General features: G+C 35.2%; 1 protein-coding gene across 1 annotated transcript in view; it reads right to left on the bottom strand.

Moving 5' to 3' along the window:
• LOC121411956 overlaps positions 1–20,129 on the bottom strand; it is a 36,964-nt gene extending 16,835 nt beyond the window's left edge. Inside the window, exons 1-6 of the mRNA XM_041604867.1 lie at positions 20,055–20,129; positions 13,942–15,016; positions 11,777–11,853; positions 5,365–5,487; positions 3,617–3,771; positions 1,132–1,255 (exon numbers count right to left, since the gene is read on the bottom strand). Of these exons, the coding sequence (XP_041460801.1) occupies positions 1,132–1,255; positions 3,617–3,771; positions 5,365–5,487; positions 11,777–11,853; positions 13,942–15,016; positions 20,055–20,129 (1,629 nt within the window). The remainder of the gene's footprint in view (positions 1–1,131; positions 1,256–3,616; positions 3,772–5,364; positions 5,488–11,776; positions 11,854–13,941; positions 15,017–20,054) is intronic.
• Between the last annotated feature and the right edge of the window lie 231 nt (positions 20,130–20,360).

Below are 20,360 nucleotides of genomic sequence, written 5' to 3'. Positions count from 1 at the left end.
TGCTGCACTCGACCCAGGTGAGGTAGATTTAATCCTTGAACGCTTTAGCTCTACAACCGGGCTATTATGATACCAAGTATCAAAGCTCAGTTGAGTTATATGCACATAGTAACTGCGCTATGTAAATAGATATATCATTATGATGATGACGATTATTATTATTATCATTATTTTCATTTTTATTATGTGGGGGCGTCGTGGTCTAGTGTTTACGAGTCTTGTCTTTTAATCTAAGAGAAATGGGTTCGATTCCCAGCCATGGCATGTTTCTTTCATCACTGAACTAAACACAGATCTGGTGAATGGGTATACCCGGTAGGAAAAAATTATCTTGGCACTTAGCCCTATATACAGCAGCACAGCCATATATGCTAAGAGGTAATAATAACATTTTCATGTCAATCGGGGCCCTAGAGTTTTCGAAACTGAAATCGCTACCCTGTGTAAATATGACGTAATTATTATTATCATTAATGTATGAAAGATATATATATTTCTTATACAATTCGTGCGTTTGCATGTTTTTTTTTCACGGTGAATCCCCCCCCCCCCTCTTCTGTTGCAAAATCAGCATCGCATATTGTAATGGACGAAGTAATGAAGAAAATTAGCTGACGGTGAAACCTTGAAAATTGTCATGGAAACAGTGAAGAGAAATCACTGACAAATTAATTGCCTTATGTCTTTTGGATAGCTCAACAGAATTGACAATCGCAAAATACCATCTAATGACCGAATGCAAAATGCCCACAGCATTCACATCTGTATGGCTTCGATTCTCACTTAAAATGTTGCTTTTCAAACTATTTGTTGTTGAGGTAGAAAATTACCTCTATAGTCGGATTCGGGTATTGGTCGCCCCTAGGATCATAAAGATATTAGAGCATGCCGAAGAGATAGAATCATTGTTACCTGTTTCTTTAAAAACGAATTTCCTCTTCAAAGTGCCCACTTAACTTTTTATTACAACCGTTTAGGTTGTCCCGAGATTCCGAAATTGTTTGTTAACGTAATGACAAAACAAATGACTTCAAAATACATATTTTGAGTCCATGCCAAAACTATTAATGTGGTTTGACTTTTTTTATAATTCATTTGATAAAATATACTGAATTTCCAATCATACTATACCTTTGATGTTAGAGTGCTGACAGTGATGAGTTGTGGAGGACCTTTTGGTAGTCCTTCCAATCTCTTTTTAAGATGTTGGATGCGATCTTTACAATGCTGTTGAGTCTTCTTACCCGATAACTTCCTGTAAAGTATAGTATTAAATCAGCATTGAAGTACTTGACACGCGTTATATACCTAAGACATGATGTAGAGCAGCTATTTGTATCGTGTTGTGGATCATGATAGTGTGATGTACAAACCTTTAAACACCTGAAACAGAAATGCGATCTTTACAATGCTGTTGAGTCTTCTTACTCGATAGCTTCCTGTAAAGTATAATATTAAATCAGCATTAAAGTACTTGACACGCGTTATATACCAAATACATGATGTAGAGCAGCTATTTGTATCGTGTTGTGGATCATGTCAGTGTGATGTACAAACCTTTAAACACCTGAAACAGAAATAACTCAAACAAACCCAGATATTGATATTTTGGTATGCAGTTTACTATGGGGACAGAATGTGTTTTTATGACAGTCCTCCATGAATTCTATAACTTGCCGTGTGTTACTGGCAAATCGCCGATGCTAAAAAATTATGTGTTTATAGTGTCACTGTATTAAATTCAAATATAGCTCTATGTAAAGTGCGTGGATGTAAATGATTCCCTTATTATCTTTATGGAATACATTTTATAACTTGCAGAGTTCATTTATGACAGTTTACATTAATCTTCAAAATCCATATTATCAGATTATTGAAATTTATATTGACGCAATAAACAATGTAAGAGGTGACTGTTCACAGGAGCTGCAATGTGTTGAGAAAGAAAGCCAACAGTATTCATATCCGCTTGGCCGTTTTCCCAAGGGCATTATTCGCTTTGCTTGAGGTTCTCCGTCGAGATCTTAATCGAGAGACGTCCACTCTCCGGTAGAAATCTGTTCATTTTCAAGTGGTTTTGAGAGGTTAGAGGAATAATGTACCTCAAATGTCACTTATTCATCTATATTTGTGTCTTGAAGTTTTTCGGCCTTAGTGTCATCCTTGTTTAGGATGATGCATCGTTGCTGTCTTCTTGAATACGCTGGATACGCGTGGTTATTATTGCCTGTTTTGCTCAGTCTCTCCATGATCGTATGTAAATCATATTTCCAGAGGCCGATTACATCACACATCTGTTCACTTGGAATGAATAAGATGTCGTTAGTCAAAACACAGAGCACTGCAATTTCTTACGTGTACATTCTACATGTAAAAATTCGAAAGGCTGGTTTATAAGATTCTTCTAAAATTAGAATGTGCTTTTTAATAAATCACCTCACTTCTGCATTTTGATTATTGTTCATTCGTTATTACTTATTTGATGACAAGTGTAATGTTTTGTTAAATTGAAAATAAACTTGAACTTGAATGGATAAATTCTTGATAGACCTTAAATGTTAAGAACTTGGACCATTAAATGATTAAAATTATCCGTAGAGAACGAACAGAAAATATACCAATAAAGCGGGAAATGTAAGTACCCCACGTTTGATGGTCCCAATTTCATCATTTTGGGGGGATATTAGTTTATTAATTGTAATTGTCTTTTATCTGTTACGATTGTCAACTATTTTCAACAGACAGTAACATATTTTAAACAAAGTAATAACTATTACAAATACGCCCCTTCCCTTCCATTTTTAGTTTGTCTATTCTACGACTTCGACGATGGCGAAGTGAGATATAAACAACTGCCACTTATAAATCATTAAGTGTTTACATTACAGTCCCCATAGTGACGTATATTTTACATTCCGTTTGCTACGTGAAAGTGGTTTCTTTTTACATAAATATTGAGAAAATGCAAATAGTACTCTGCCGCAATGAACAGGTTTCTGTATTGCTCCTGAAATACTACTTGTGTTGTTAATTGCTCTCACGGATGTGCTCCACCTCCACCCCACACTGTCTCTCTCTTTATGTGTGTGTGTGTGTGTGTGTGTGTGCGTCTTTCTTTCTCTCTCTATCTCTCTCTCCCCTTTTTCACATTTTGGGGATAATGATGTCATGGACCATGAACGATATCTGTTTTTCTTTGTTGTGCAGTTTTGTTTTGTTTTTCATTGTCATTCAGACAATCCGACAATATAATTTACCTGCTACGACAAGTACAAAATGCTTGTAATTCTCGATGTTCGTAATTCAGTCATTTCATTTATCTAAGCAAGAGTACAAATAAAAATATTGAAAAGGGTAATTTACTTAACAAAACGAAGTAATGTTGCATGTCCACTGTTGCAAATAATTTATATTTTATACAAGTGTGCAAGTACATAAAGTTTTGCATTTATGACAGCTTTCTCTTATATTTTTACAACCGATGATGAACTTATTCCCCATGAAGAAATAAAAAATAATAAACATTCACCAATTTGTATTCAGATTAAAGGGATAAAATTGAATAAAAGAAAAAAAGGGAGAAAGTAAGGGGAATAAATTCAGGCTTAAAACTTACTCAATGTTTGCTATTTCTTCTTTGTAGACCTTTATGTACTGAGCGTTTCTAGTATTGAGAGCTTCAAGTACTCTTCTTGATTGACCACTTCGCTTATCCTCTGCATACAGTTCATCAGAATGGGTTCCTACCAGGACAAAGTTCCCACCTGGGACCTGCGAATAGATTAAATTAGTGACATAATCTACAAAATTCCATGGATTGTGCTGGCTTTATACACTTTGGCGTAATACCTTATAATTTCAGTTAATATTCTTGTGCATTTTCTTAGAAAGGCAGAAAATGTTCCATCCAATTTCCGACTTGAACAGGTATTATCGATCAGCGTCATTTAACTCATTAACTTTACTGGCCCATGCATTCTTGTTATCCCAAATTCATCTTTCCAAGACCATACACCCCACACCCATATTCAATCTTATAGTACGCAAACATAATAATTATATAGACCTTTAATGGACGAACTATTATTGAGCCTATATGAACTGACTCTGTAAAAAAAATTGTATTAGATTTTATGCCCGAACTTGCTTTTTTGGAAAATAAAAATGGATAGTTGGCCTGCAGCCCTAGAATAATATCCTTCAAAATAAGAATCTTTCTAGAGAGACAGGGCTGTATATGTTTTGAAAATACGAAATAAATTGTATGTTTTGAATTATTTAAATGTCTCTTAACTTAGATAAGTGTATATTTTATCAAAACGCGGCAATAGCAAACATCATCCTCACCAAAAAAATGAGCTTAAATGAAAGAGTTATCATTATTGAAGGAAACGAGGTTGTTTGCTCTATTTCGTTATTATCAATCTATGCATGCGGTGAAAAAAAATCAATATAGGATGTATGGATTGAACGCCATCAAGGTCAACAAATGTCTGTTAAGTCTCATTTCAAATGCTAGAAGTGAGTAGAAAATTGACGTTCAAATCCAATTCATCTACTGTTTCTCACCCAGCACACGTTTTACCACCAAGTTGGCTGTCATGGAGTTTGGTTGGCCGTATTACGTTACGAGGATATTGGGAAGTACGGCGCCCCGTGGCCTTTGTATTTAGCATACACGGAGCGATTCATTTGCTAATGGTTTTAAAGGCTTTCCCTACTTGAAGAAATCAGAATGAATAAGGAAAGGGAAGGATACCCCCACCCCATCTATTTATCATACTTTTGCCCTACCCCCCCCCCTTCTCACTCTCTCTCTCTCTCTCTCTAGCAGTCTCCATCTCTCAATTTCTTGTTTTCTATATTTACCTCCTTATTTATCGTAATTCCATTCAAATGATTTTTTTATCAAATCGTCTCAGAATGGAGAGGAATATACCGAAGTTTGGTTCTTTTGTTTAAGAAAAGGGAGAATACTTAAGGCCAAATCTCCCGTGAGAATTCGATTAAATCAATTTTGAATATGAAGATCAGGCAAAACAAATGGGAAATATTAATCCCTTACGCAATGATTTAATAGCATTGCCCGCTTATATACACTTCATACAAATTGGGACCAAAATTGTTTAGAAGTCATGCAGCCGTTACATTATTAAATGATTAATCGACAATAGAATAAAATATTCCAAATGAATACCGAAATATTTAAAAGATTTCCTTTCGAATATGTAATACATCAATAATAGTTTTTTGTTATGTTTTCTAAAAGCGCTGGTTTTCCTCAATTAGCGCTTCTAACATAGAAGCGCTAATTTCGTTTAAGCTATGTTTTTTGTTAGAGAGGTGAAGGTGCTGATTACTCACCCTACTCTGTATGAAGTCAGCATACTGAACTACGGCATCACAGCTCTCAGAATCAGCTAAGTTAAATATAATTACTGGCAGAGTAGCAGGTGTAATGAACATGTGAAGACATCGCTGACATACCTACAATAGAAGATGAACAAATAATGCAAACTTTGGTCTAAATCATGGGTTCCTAAATCCTTATTAGTTTTGTTTAAGTTGTTGAGTTTTATTATAAAAAAAATCTGTACTGTGCACCGGAACTGTGCAACTGACCGACATGCGTAGCGTGTGAAGCAAGTGAAACTTCACGGCTCAAGGTCCAGGGACCTGACATGGCAGGATCGCCTGGGACAGACATCAATCTGAATATTAATAGTAAAGATTAGTGGGACAGACCCCCGAAGTTTGTAAATATAAGATATTCATTTGTGAAAAACCTGCTTATTATTTTATTAAAACCACATAAGTAAAACTTCAACAGAATTTATGAAGAAAAAAAACCCTGTTTATATCTGCTGGAATGTGCCACATTGGCAAAGCATAATGTCTCATTGTGCCAACCGCTAATTGAGAACCCTTGTCTAAACCCTGGTTAGACAAACAACATACGAAAGGGTACTTTTGGAGAGGATTGCATTGTCTTGTAATCCGGTCACTGACCTTAGAATTATATTTGAATATCTATTTATGCATGTGCAGGTGTTCATGATGTTACTAAATTATATTTTCAGGTCGTTGATCATCCTACTTTATGCTACATCCCACCTTTTCTCTTTCTCTCTCCATCTATCTTTTCATCTATCTTTCTATCCATCTTTTTTTTTCTCTCTCTCTATGAAGAAATTTTGAAAAGGCAATTATCATAAAACTCTTGACGATCAAATAAATATATAAGATGCATTAGAAATCTCTCTACCATCTCCATTATATATTTTTTTCCCCAGAATTTCTCCAACGTTGAATTCAAGAAAGTTTTCTTGATTATCATGTTTTCTATTGGTAGGACTCGAATGTTAATTTGTTCAATCTTTTTCAATTTTCGCGGACGGTACCGAGTTTCAATGATACTTACAGGACTCATTAGAAAAATGTAACTCGAATATTTAATACTGATAACAAGTATACTTCTATTCCTGTACTGTTAAACGATTTGATTTAATCGTCCGTTGAATGGAAGTGAAATACACTGGATTGCTATTATTTAAAGGTCCTACTTCTAGGCGAAATTATTATAAATGATAAGGACATTTACTGGATCTTTCTTCGTTATTATAAAAACCCGGGCATAGGGATTTGTCATGCAGTCATTAACATTTAGGCGTACTGCATGCTGTATCAGGATAATACCAAAATATACAACTACTTCCAATTGTATTTTAAAAGCTGTGACATGACCTCGGATATTTGCGAAATTACACTTAATTGCGAACATGACTTGACAACGGTATGGTTTAATTAGACCTGACTGTCGAGTATATCCGCCTCTCTCATTATCGATCAAATTTTAAAGCAAACTAAAATAAGAAGAGTAAATATACAACCACTGAGCAGGCGGTTGCTTGGCGAGTTGAATGCTTCGTGTGCTGCTATCGACTTCTTCATTTAAACTCTTGAATGAGATGATAACAGGGAAAGCAAATAGAGATGTAGCAAATATTAGCAGGGAAACGATGCTGCTTTCATTACAAGAACACACCCGAATAGTACACTGATATGCTGTACTTCAAGTTAACAATCAACTCCTCATGTTCATGTTTGTGTATAAAGAATTAATCTTGGATAAATTTTCAACATATCTAATACAAAACGCGATACCTTGCAAGCATGACGGCAAGGGAAAGAATTTCCACGTTCACCGATTCAATAGGTTTTGGCTAATATGAGCACTTGCATGCTTAAACTAATAGTGCACATTTCATTATCTGTCGACGTGAAATCATTTTTCTAGTGTCAACGGGTATATAGAAATCCATCAATGTCATAATTTTTTCTTTGGGAAAAATTTGCACATTCTCCTTTGAAAACAAAATAAGCATACAGAATTGTCAAGAAAACGTTGAATGTATGAATTTACATCATATCTTGAGAATATTAAAAAAATGTATTTTAGATGTTGATGTTACTGACTTTCCATAGTTGTGGTTGATTGGATCAATCGTACCTGTTTGTAAGACGAGGCCTTGAAATGATATTCTTATTCCTTAAAATCTATCTAGGCATTTTGACATATGCTTTATATGCAATGATGATTGTGACACCATAATCCTTTCAACAGATTTATTGGTATGTTGAACAATCCCTGTGGAAAAAAAATCGAGGGAAGTATGCACCACCCAAGCTCTTCCGACAATATGTCGAATTATAATTTGCAGTTATTTGTCTGAAAATATTGACTTTAATCATTGAAAGTTCTTAGCTTTGCAAGGATTTGTTTGTAACTGTCGATCTAACCCGAATTTCAAGTTCATATAATTGCTTTCTATATTTTATGTGTAAGTGATTCTCATAACAGTATTCTTTCGATTCTCCTTTTCCCTTTTAGCATGCATTAGACTGCTGTTTTATGCACATACTAGTACATTAGCAAAACGATTTCCCGACATCTTTTCAGATACGGTTTAATGAATAACGGGGTCCTATACAATAACTCAAAACCATGAACTTGTTAGCGACATGAAATCTGAGCACCATCATGCAGATGATTGGTAATAATCCTCTTCTCAAATTTGCCCAATGGATCTAGCAAGGAATTGATTGAATATCATTACCGTGCATCTGGCGCCTGTTCTCTTTGAAGTTTGTGCACACCATTGTTGTGGCAATCCTCACTATAATTATTTGCTTACTCAAAGATACCTTTTCCCATCGAGCAATGCCATTCAGTTTGATCTACTTTTTGGCATGTTTGGGTCTCTAAAACGTTGGGCAGAAATAAAATTTCAACATAACTCAATGCTAATCATGTTTTATTTATTGTTTGTAGGCTTTACATTAAGTTTGGACGAGGACCATACATTTTACTGGAAATGTTTACAGGAATGCAGCTGTCCAAAATATATTATTGTTCGTTTGAATTATTTTGGTCCCAAAACTCGACAAGGCTCAAAATTTGATATTATTTGATGTACAATCTCTAGTTAGGTCTGATAACAAAAATACATCTAAATTCATCAAAGGAAAATAAGCAGGATTCATTATATTATATGGCAAATTGTTGCTACCAAAAGTTACATATAAACATTGTGTAATAAAGACTTATTGTAAATGTCATGAACTCTGTATCTACCTAGAAGAATTTTTGAACTGGAAAATAATGGAGAACATGAATAAGGGAGCGACATTGTTAACTGATACTTGAATTTAGATTCCACTACAATATTTCCAGAACTCGATATTGATTTTCGACATTGAAATTAAAGGTAAGCCTTTCTAACCATGTAATGACTAACTTTATTTTCTACCATGTCTACGATGTTATTTCAGTAACAAGATCCTCAAGTCTAAACTATGAAGATTGATTAAATAAATTTCGATCACCCACGGATTAAAGTTGGAGCGAGAACATGAATCATATCGAACAGTTTTCACACTTCAAAATAACATGTGTAGAAAACATTTCCATCGTTCTTCCATTTAAATTTGTATTTTTTTAATGCTGCATTCACATGATCACATCCTTTCTTATGTTTCACCTGAAGCGTGTGTGTCTGTGTGTCACATGTCTTTCAGCATTTCAAGATCTGAAGACATTGTCATCCCATGGTCCTATGCAAAGTTTTAAAGAAGTGTAAGAATTTTAAAAGAATAGAAACATTCGTGGAACATAAATTCATCCCAAATTCATGATAAAAATTTCTGACCCAGTAATCTCCAATCCCCCCTTCTTTGCAAAAAAAAATCCGAGCTCGTAAACATTCTTATAACCATATAATAAGAATTTCATACAAAATGACAACTAGAGAATAAAACTAGTTAAAGTAGAAAAAAGAATAAGAAAGAGAAGAGAAAGCGAGAGATGAAAAGTTTTTATGCAGAATCTTGCCTTGGAAATCACGACATGAAACTCATTGACCAACAGAAGAAAAGGAAGGCAGATTGATTTTATTGCATATAATGGCCTCCATAAAGAGTTCAAGAATTTAATAATTGTCTTGTGAAAACTTGTAAACTTAAGAGTCATAGCTTCAGGAATCCTTGCTTGCCACTATGTTATGGCACATTGTGATAAGTTAATGGTAGGCCTATAGTTAATTTATTATGTGGCCCTTGTATTCAAAGGCGGTGTCATTGATAGTGCCCTGAAATAGAAGATAACTTAACAACGATCTGAATTAAAGATAACGGAATAATAAACATTTACTATTAAGTGAATAAGACAACTTTTTGTATACCTAAAAGCCGTAGTCGTGACAATGCTAATAAATCGATGAAACGTCACACCAATGTGCTTTTTAGCCTACATGGCCAAATAAATACAGACGAATATAAAATAGTCACAGTGCAATTCCTATTCATTACCACATCTTTATCACTGACACAATCCTCTTGGACTATGTAGTGATTATCGATCGCATTCTCTCGCATGACGTCATTCGTGTTTATTCTAGCAAGAAATAATTCATTTCTATAAACAACGACAAGCGATTCAACGTATCTTCGATATATTATGGTTTTGTTTTCAGCGTGCAATGTCAACAGAATCGTATCTGTAAATTATTTCCACATGTATATTAACAGGCGTGGAAGCATTTTCAAGAGAGAAGGCTCGCTTTAAGGCAACATCGCCTTTCACAAAATTACCATCATTGGCATTATTAATCCAAACAGAAAAAATAAGCCGATTGAATATATAACAATTTTATCTCATTTATTTTTTGTCTATACAATCACACATAGATACATTACTCTTCATTATGTATTCAGTATGTGTTATCAAAACACATAAAAACATGCTCAGTAATTATTTGATTAAGAAAATTCTTCATCTGAGTAAAGTAAAGATAAAATGCATAGCATTGTATTCAGCCAGATTTCCAGATAAGATTTTCTTGACTTAACAGGTTTTTTGACTAAGCTAAACATTACAATATTTTTAAAGCAAATCGCCACCATAAGTCCTCAACTAATCAAATCTGACAGGTTTCCTTACCCATAATGCAACATTTTAAGCAGTGTAGTATTGTGATATAAGCCGTTATAATTCATTAATCAATACATTCATACCATAATAATCATGATAATTATGTTGCCAAGAAGCTGAACAAATTCTTGACCTCTTATATTCCAATACAATTCAATCGTTATTTTTGTGTATTTGGGGGGATTTCTTTTCGGGAATGTGTGTCACCTGGAAATTTTTGGAAATATGCAAAAGTATGCACAATCCCCAAACGATCTTTCTTTTTTTATTCATTAAAGTAATATGAATATCAGACGAATTTATCAAAAATAATCATTGCATTTTATCCGTAGTTACGTGTCTTTTTTTTACAAGGTAACACTAGGGGAAGGCGGGGTAAGTTGTGACAGTTTTTGCTTTTTGCATGTTAGAATTGATATGATTAATAATCTTGTCGAAATAAGTACCTTGCCTTGAAATTTAATTCTTCTGAAATATTTTCCACCTATATATAACTTTCTATCCCCACACTGAAAGTCATCGTGACCTTTGAAAAAAACGATGTCAAATGGCACAACTTGCCCCATATATGGGGTAAGTTTGAGCCACCTTCTGGGGTAAGTTGAGCCACAAAAACTATGTACAAAATGTATGAGGGGAGAACCAGCATGTCAATTTTTTGTTTAAAGTCTTTTCACTTGCTAATTCTCTATAAATACTAACATCCTTTAAAAGGAAAAGAGCAGTCATGTAAATTTGCTCCTTTCAGCGAGCATTTCAATCGATTTTTATGGTTTGTTTGTTTGTTTGTTAAGATACATTACCATAGGAATTACCATGGCTCAACTTGCCACATGCTGTTTGGCTCAACTTACCCCAGTCCGAACTTAGTGCGATAATTTTGTATCCACACATTTATTATGCATCCATCATATAAAAGACTATGACAAGAATGAAGATCCATACCTGGACTAATAATGTTGTTATCATGTCTTTATTATATTTAAAGACGTGTGTGTTTATAAAGCACTTATCTATTTCACACTCTTTTTTACTTTTTTGGTTGAAATTCATATTTTTCCCTCTAAAAAACTACTTTTTGTTTCAAAGTTGATAACAATGTGGTGGGGTTAGGGGTTATGCTATGGGTCATCAATACATGACACCACCACAATGTCTGACTCATTCATTATTGGCCTGGGGCTGGTGGCTCAACGTGCCCCTATGCTCAACTTACCCCGCCTTCTCCTATATAATGCAGAAAGGAGATATTTATACAATAGAATAAAGATAATAATCAAAACTTACTGGCCTTCCAGAGAGATCCCAGATTTCCACTGCTAGGCTCCTCTCACCGGCCGTTAGTTTATGTTGAAACAGAGAATCTACATAATCAGTTGAAAATACAAATATAAAACACAGAAACATGAACTCACGGGCAAATTAAATTTTAATTGCTGTAGCGATCGTTTTAAAGTGACATTATATTATGTATGATGATAATAATAATATCACTCCTCGGCTATCAGCAATCAATCAATTGGCTCAATAAAAACAATATCTCTCTCTCTCTCTCTCTATTAAGAATACTTATGCAATTATCTTCATATTTTCTTTAATCTTAAAAATTATGATTATCATAATTTCTAGTACATGTTCTAATCAGAAACAATCGTCATTCAACAACGACTTCTAATGACATAAATGATCTTTTGTGTATCATTGTGCGACTGATTTTTAAATGATTTGCAACAAAGACAATTGAAACAAAAAAAAAACTTATTCTATTGATATGTTTTCTGTTTCATTTTGTCTAGTGTTGATTTGCTACGAGTTTCTTTGATTTGGAAATATTGATATATTCATTTGGTTTGTGAACAAATAGCTTTTGTACTTTCAATTGCTTCATTACAATATGTTCAAAGCAGTTTCACGATGTCATTATGATAAACTAAGAGCGATCGAATTGCATCACTATCAGGATTATAAATCTGAAAGAATCGCAGCATACTTGAATCATGGACGATAGCATGCAGGGTCATTGCTTTAATCATGAACCTTTACGTCCATTCTTGAATCAACATGATTAGTAATAAAACTACTCAGGAATGTCACAAATAGATGCTGTTGCCATGCTGCTGAAAATAATCTTTCAATGAATTCAAGTCCACTATCCGGAGAAGAATGATTTATACATGATTATGACAGGCCATCAGAGGCTATATACCGTCAAAAAGAAAAGGAAAAGGAAAATGGTGCTTCTACTCATTTACAGTAAATTTGTATTGAATTTAGATTGACAATGTGCACATTTACTCAGTGACTTATGAGATCACTCTAAGATCTACCATCCATCCTTGTTGTCATTCTGATCAAATGCAAATGCAACTGGATTTACTTTTAAACATTCAATCCTCGAAGACTCAATAGTGTCACTCGTTATAACAATTCATTCTTGTTCACTATACAGTGGTCCTTTCCTCTCATTTTGATATTTGTTTTTCTTTAATATTTGAGCGCTTGCCCCATTTTAAATTTACCTCAAAATACCATTTTACTGTGAATTCATCTATACTCTAAGAAAGGACGGAGTTCGCACGCTGATGTAGAAACGTCACACCACCCCCCCCCCCACACACACACACACACACACACAAACACAAACATAAAGTTAAGTGGGATCCCGAATAGTCCAAAAGTCATATCAACGACTCAAAATAAAAGCGTATGTTTATCTGATATTTATATAATCTGATGTGATTACAAAGCTTTCAAGTAGAATTATGATAATCAAATCATGCATGCACGCCTGAATAAAAAAAATATATGAACAGCAATAGGTTCACATCTACGCATGACGAACTAAATTACATCCAGGCATTACTCAAGTGTACAAACAAAGCACTAAACTATTAAAGAGTTTATTTCAGTATCTCTCTCTCTTCTCTATTTCAAGCAAAAAAAATCACGTTGCATTTGTCTTTGGAAATCATAAAAAGCCGCATAAAGAGAGAGATTTTCAAGCATAAAAAACAAAGATGTGAACTGTGTCAAAGGCTGAAGAAGAATTAGAAAACTAAATCAAAATGAACGAATGGAAATGCACTATTTAATAATCTTATGTAATTTCCAATCATTTCTGTTATATACATGTACATATAGAACAGTGTAAGCTTAATAATCACTTTGTTGTCAATTGTGGTCAAGGTTTACGTGATCAGTCTTTTACCGTGTTTATAATTATTAATGTTAAAACCATAATAGGATTGGGGTTATGGCTCTCATAAAGGATAATAAATCTTGTAAATCCCGTGAGGCTAGATTTGTTTTTATCAGTTATCATTGCTTAATACGAATTAGAAATCAATTTTGATTCGAGTATATATTATCTACGACCCACCCCACCCCCCTCTCCCACATTCACACACGCGCACACATAAAACACAAATAATATGATACTTGAGTTGACCTACCGTTCTTGGTTCCCCTGAAAGGCCACCAACATGTTACATCCAATCCATCAGTAGGTGATTCTGCTTTCTGTGCTACTCCTGAGCAGATGGATTGAACAAAGCTAGTTTTACCACCGCCACTAGGTCCAAACACCATCAACCGAAGTCTGAAGCCAAGGCTCCTCTCACAGAAATAATCCACCAAGCCATCGACTTCTCGTTCGATGATTTCTTGTGGTGGTGAACTCAGCTCTTTGCACATATGGACCTGGAAGTTTTTGAGTCTGCCAAGGCTGAGTATAGTACTGGGCACGCATGTCAGACCGGTCTGACTAAAGTTAAGCCTTTGGAGTTGAAAGCACCCTTCCGATAGTGCCTTTAAGGCTTCATCAGTTATCTGGATACAGTGCTCGACGCTGATTGATTCAAGGGAGTGGCAGAATCGAGCAAGGCTTCGAATTCCAGCATCTGTCACCCGAATGCAGTTACCTACTTCCAACTCTAAGAGATCCCGTCGCTTCTCAGCCAGGTAGGCAAGACCCTTATCAGAAATGCTAGTCCTGTTTAGAGCAAGATGCTTCAGTTTGGTGCAAGTACCAGCCAACGCGTAAAGTCCATCATCACTAATTGCTTCACATGAGCTAAAATCAACCTTGTTCAAACTATCACTATATTGTTTGCTTAAACTTCGAAGTCCATTATCAGTGAGGCGTGTGAAGCTCACAAAGCTGATCACTTCGAGAGAAGCCTTACAGTACTTTGTTAAGGCATCTAACGCAGAATCCACTAACTTCCATTCCACGCCATCTTCCCGTGAGAAGATCACCGATTTCAAATTCTTACAGTTGGTTCCTAACAGCTCGAAGGAAGAGCGATCAAGGCGAGGGCACGAGTCAAATCGTACATACTCCAAATCACGACATCGCTCTGATAAGATCGCCACAGCATTGTTTGTAAAATCTGGTATGCAGACGACACACAGGCTTTTTAATCGCGGGTTAAGGATCGCCACTAATTCTCGAATCGCATCCTCATTCACGCATGCGCATTGATCAAAGTGGACGCTCTGAACAGTATCCTTCTTCTTTAGTGTTTCCTGGCATATAGAAGAAAAATATATATAAATGTGATATAAGACAACGTGACGTACAGAGTTCATTAAGAAGTAAGAAGAGCTCTGTCATAATGGGATAACTATTCATCGGTTGATTTTCAAGGTTACACGCAACCATAATATAGTTACATTATTTTAGTTCAGCATGCTGTCGAAATAACTGTCAAAGTTTTCTTTCGTTATGAAGGTTATATTAGCTGATGAGTTAATGCTGTGTATGTGTAAGGTGTGTGTTTGATGATTGTGATATGGTATGATCAGCTAATTAGCTGATAACGGTCAGCTAAGGAAACAGAATACAGGCGGACAAACGGGTAATGTATAAATATTTTTTTTAATGTTGAAATAAAAGAAATAACGATAACCTAAGAAAATCTTATGGGATGAATATTAAAAACAACCAATTAAAGCTATAATGATACAATAGTTTGATGGCCATTTATAAAACTGAAAAGCTACCTTCATAATTCATATGACCTATTTTATTTAGTTTTCTTATGATCACGACTTGTATAGATTTAGAGTGTATCCTAACCCATGATTCAACGAACCAAATGTAGTCCCTCGTAATAATACAGAATAATGATAACATATTTGAAAATTTGAAATGAAATGTTTATTTATAAAATAGCAATTTTTATTCCCTATATGTAATTAATGAAAATGCCTTATGAATGACTCAAGACAACATCTCAATCATCATCACCATCATTGTGATTGGATATTATTTCTTGCCGAAGGGAATTCCGCCTTGGATGGGATTTAAACCCACGACCATCAGAAAGTCTGAACACTAATTCAGTGGGTCACAACGCTCCACAAAAAATATCACTCACCCCCCACCCCTTTCACTTACACACACACTCTCACTTACGCACTCTACCCCCCTTACTCATACACACTAAGCTTCTATATACAATGAAAAAAAAATTACATTGACATGTGCACCCATACACACACGCTCCACCGCAACCAACACACCCACACTCTTACACATTCATAAACCAAAATATACAAATATGTTCATAAACATGTAATTTTGACATAGGATACAAAACAAAACAAAATCCGCAAATCAGATTGACACAAGAGAAGGGGGAAATGAAAAGAACAAGTACAAATCATCGACACTCATACCAATTTTTTTTGCTGGTGCCCCCCCCCCCCCACGTCGTGTCCCACAGTACGCCACCGACTTCAAAAGCTGTTTCCTGTCTTTCAATATTCATACATATCCCAAAGTCTACGAAATGAATCTTTTTAAACTTTTTAAAACCAGTAAAATTTTTCCAACTTGTTGGTATAGGGTGGGCAATATTTTTTGGGAGAAGTTGATTTGCAATAATACCAAGATTTTGAAAAAAAAAACGTCAGGCATTAATGTCTCCATTATCAAGAATTTGGTTCACGCTAAATATTCCTTTATTTAAAAAAATCCTTGTCAAAAATTGTTTGAACTTCTGATACAAATATTTTTATAATTAAATATAATAAAATTAACCTCATCTTCAGAATATCAATATTTCCTCAAGTCTTGCAAAGCCATCATTTCTGAATAAAACGCATCCTCCCCCCCCCCTCTGACTCACACACTCTCCCTCCATCGATTTCACTCCCACACTCCCTCCCACTCACTTGCATACTCTCCCTCCCACTCACTCACACACTCTCCCTCCCTCTCACTCACTCACTCACTCACTCACACACACTCTCTCTCCCTCTCATTCCTTCACACACACACATACACATACACACACACACACATACTCTCCCTCCCTCTCACTCACTCTCTCACGCACTCTCTCACTCAGACACTATCCCTCCCTAACACTCTCTTCCTCCCTCTCACTCACACACTCTCTCTTTCGCTCACACACACTCACCCTCCCCCTCACTCACACACTCACCCTCCCTCTCTCTCTCCCTCCCTCTCACACACCCACTCACTCACACACACACACACCCTCCCTCCCCTCACTCACACACTATCTCCCTCCCTCACTCGCACACCCACACTCACCCCCCTCACTCACACACTATCTCCCTCCCCCTCTCTCTCCCTCCCTCTCACCAACACCCTCTTTATTTTCTCGAACTCAGATATATATGGTGTCAAAATGACCCCATACATTTGAGGCGAAAAGTTCACATGCACCCAGGCCATGGAACTTAAAGAAATCTGATAACTTGCCAAGCATCGTAAAATTTACTATATCTTCAGAAATATAAATACTTCCATAACGAATTTGGTAGCAAATGAAAGAGTGTATTATGCTGTTTCGCATGATTGGGATGCTGTTGGGATTAAAGTGTACTTCAAATTTCTATCATGATATGTCATATATTTTTTTTCAGGTGAACATTTTTGAAGAGAAAACAAAAAAAATATTCATGACTGTTTGTCATTAATTTTTCAAACATCGTTTCATAGCAATATAAAATGTCAAATCTATGATTCATATTACATTTTCTATCATGATATGTCACCACTGAACAAAACGGTGTAATCTGAAATGTTTGTGTTGAGAAATAACTAGCACAAATATGAAATGTTTTTGCCAAGTTTTTAATGAAGATTTTTAGGGAAAAATTACACCTAAATATCTTTCAGCTCCTGATGACAAAGCAATGTAATGAATGGACATGACATACACATTTGTTTTAAATCAAATTCGTCATGGTAGCAAACATATTTTATGAGATACAGTAAATTTTTAAATGTTTGGCAAGTGTCAACTTTTCTTTGAATTTCCTGAATGTTTCTGGCCTACATTGTTTATATACAAAACATTTCTTCGCCTTCATTCATTTTCCTTTTCATTCTCTTCATTCCTACCCCTGAAAATGGCGCCGAGGCACGTGCCTCCCCCCCCCCAAAAAAAAAAGAGAAACACCACTGCTTTCACTCTTTCTCTCCTCGCTCTCTCTCCCACTCTCTCTCTCTTTCTCTTTCTCATACCCATCTTTTCCTCTTTCTTGAACCTCTAATTTCATCCATAACAATGTAGTCATTGCTTCTGCACGATTGTAATCCATATATAATCAGAACTCTGCTTCCTGTGGCAGGTGTTTTACTTATAATGAGAGAGAGAGGGGGGTAGAAATAGATGTATAACTCTATTTGCCTATTTTTTTTAATTCATTCTTTATTCACTCATTATGCAATAAAACCTAGAAATGTGTTATTGTTTTGAGCTCCGTGACGGTATGGGAATCATGGAGCTTAGGCTGGAACTGATAAAAATGTATTCGTGATCGAAAATTTTAGGAAAATCAAGAAAAATATAGATACAATCTGCTAAAAATTTTGGGCTTGGACAAATTTTGTTTCGATCGTACAGAGTTATATTCGTAAAACATTGGCCAATTCGATAAACCCTTTTAAGAGCTAACTATAATACCATCCCAACTTTACAATACTTCTTCTACAACTACCACTACCAATTCTTCTACTACTATACAAGACTCTACCACTACTACTACTACTACTATTACTTCTTCTTCTTCTACTTCTTCTACCGTGAATCTACTACTGTTTTTATCACTACTACTACTACTACCATTACTACTCCCGCTGTTTCTACAACCACTGTAACCACCTTGCAGGTCGCAGCTGAATTGATGTTAATAATAAGCAGTATATTTGTTGGTAATCTTGCATCTCAATGATATTAGGCATTTTCATTCTGTATATGTGCATATCTATTTGTAATTTTTGTAAACCCGATGTGAAATGAATTTCCTACACAGGACAATAAATACATTCAATTCAATTCAATTCATTATGTAAATAGTATCAGTATACAATGATCCATCTTTGAGTAGTGCAAGCTAAAAAGCTCAATTTGTAGACAGAGTAGCGATATAGGCCTATGTACAATATTTACAAACCAATTAAAAGAGGAAACCGTCAAGATGCTATTACAATGATGATACTACTGGGAAATAACACAATAGGCGTGCACCTTCTGGAATTAGACAGGTGATATTGAGTGACTAAATCGTAAGCGCATGTTATAATTTGGCGGATATAGGCGAGGTAGAAGCCTGCGGGAGTAGAAGACTGCAGATTATCATGATAAAATCGCTTCGGTTAAAATAATTCCCGCTTACATCAATTTCGGAAAAATAACTGTTCATTTTTAATGATTAGATAATCTATCATGTTGTGTCATTTCCAGATTAGATAAAAATGAAAACAATTCCGTTGGACGAAATGTTCTTGCAGTCATGTTTTCCCACTCTTCTGAACATACTTGTTATACATGTATAGTAATAAGAGATTTTGTCGTCCCAGTTTGATTAATGTTGGCTTGTAATAATGAAAAGCACGGTGTTGCCAATAACACGGATGGAAGATATTATGCATACATTCCCGTCAGCACGACAAACACAAACAAGACTAAACAATATGCCCACAAATGTAAATTGCAAATGATCAGAATTAACAAACGTCACAAGAATGGTGAAATTGAAAACGGTTTATAGAATATTGAGATCACTTGTCGTTTCTCTAGTCCTGATAATTCATTCACGTTTTGGGGACTTTACGATAAAAATTAAATGATAACTACCCGTTCGTTAGCAATTTACATAGTGTTGGGTGTCATGAAACTAAACAAGGACTACACTATGACTGAACGAGTTAGAAATTGCTTAAATAAATAGAAAATGTTTACATATGTATATACCATATGCAGTCTTCATTATTGCAAGAAGGGAAATCCCTCAGAATGTTGTGGAGAAAATATATTCTAATTGGCAATGATGAATTAACGCTTCGGTTTCGCTAATTGACTTTTATTGGTTCTTGTTTATTACACCAATACGCTATCTAATCAAGATTATATCATTATAGATGTCTTTGAATATTTTAAGTAATATAAAAAAAATCTATGTCGTTTCGTTTTAATTAGGAATATTCAAAATCTAACTGATGTTATCCTCATGAAATAACTGTATCGGGGGAATCAAACAATCATTTTAGATGAATTAGGAGTTGTAAAATAAGCTTACTTACCTTTATTTCGACTAATGCTGTGTTTTTCATAAATGTTGCCACTTCAAGAGGATCATGTGTTCCCGAATCATCCATCTTTCTAACGCTCACATACAATTCTTTCTCATTTCATTACACAACAATACGAGCAACTTATTCCCCCAAAAAAGTGTTGAAACCGTTCTGAAATAACTCCTATCTATATTCCATTTATAATCTCAGTGGAAAGTCGAACGCGACAAAAGGCAGAATCACTTTTTTTCGAGGTCTCATTAAAACAAGCAGATTCGAGGCGCTCGAATAAGTGATGTGCCTCCAAATTAATGG

The sequence above is a fragment of the Lytechinus variegatus genome, chromosome 3 (genome assembly GCF_018143015.1).
Source record: "Lytechinus variegatus isolate NC3 chromosome 3, Lvar_3.0, whole genome shotgun sequence".
Taxonomy (NCBI): Eukaryota; Metazoa; Echinodermata; class Echinoidea; order Temnopleuroida; family Toxopneustidae; genus Lytechinus; species Lytechinus variegatus.
This window is presented reverse-complemented; position numbering and strand designations above follow the sequence as displayed.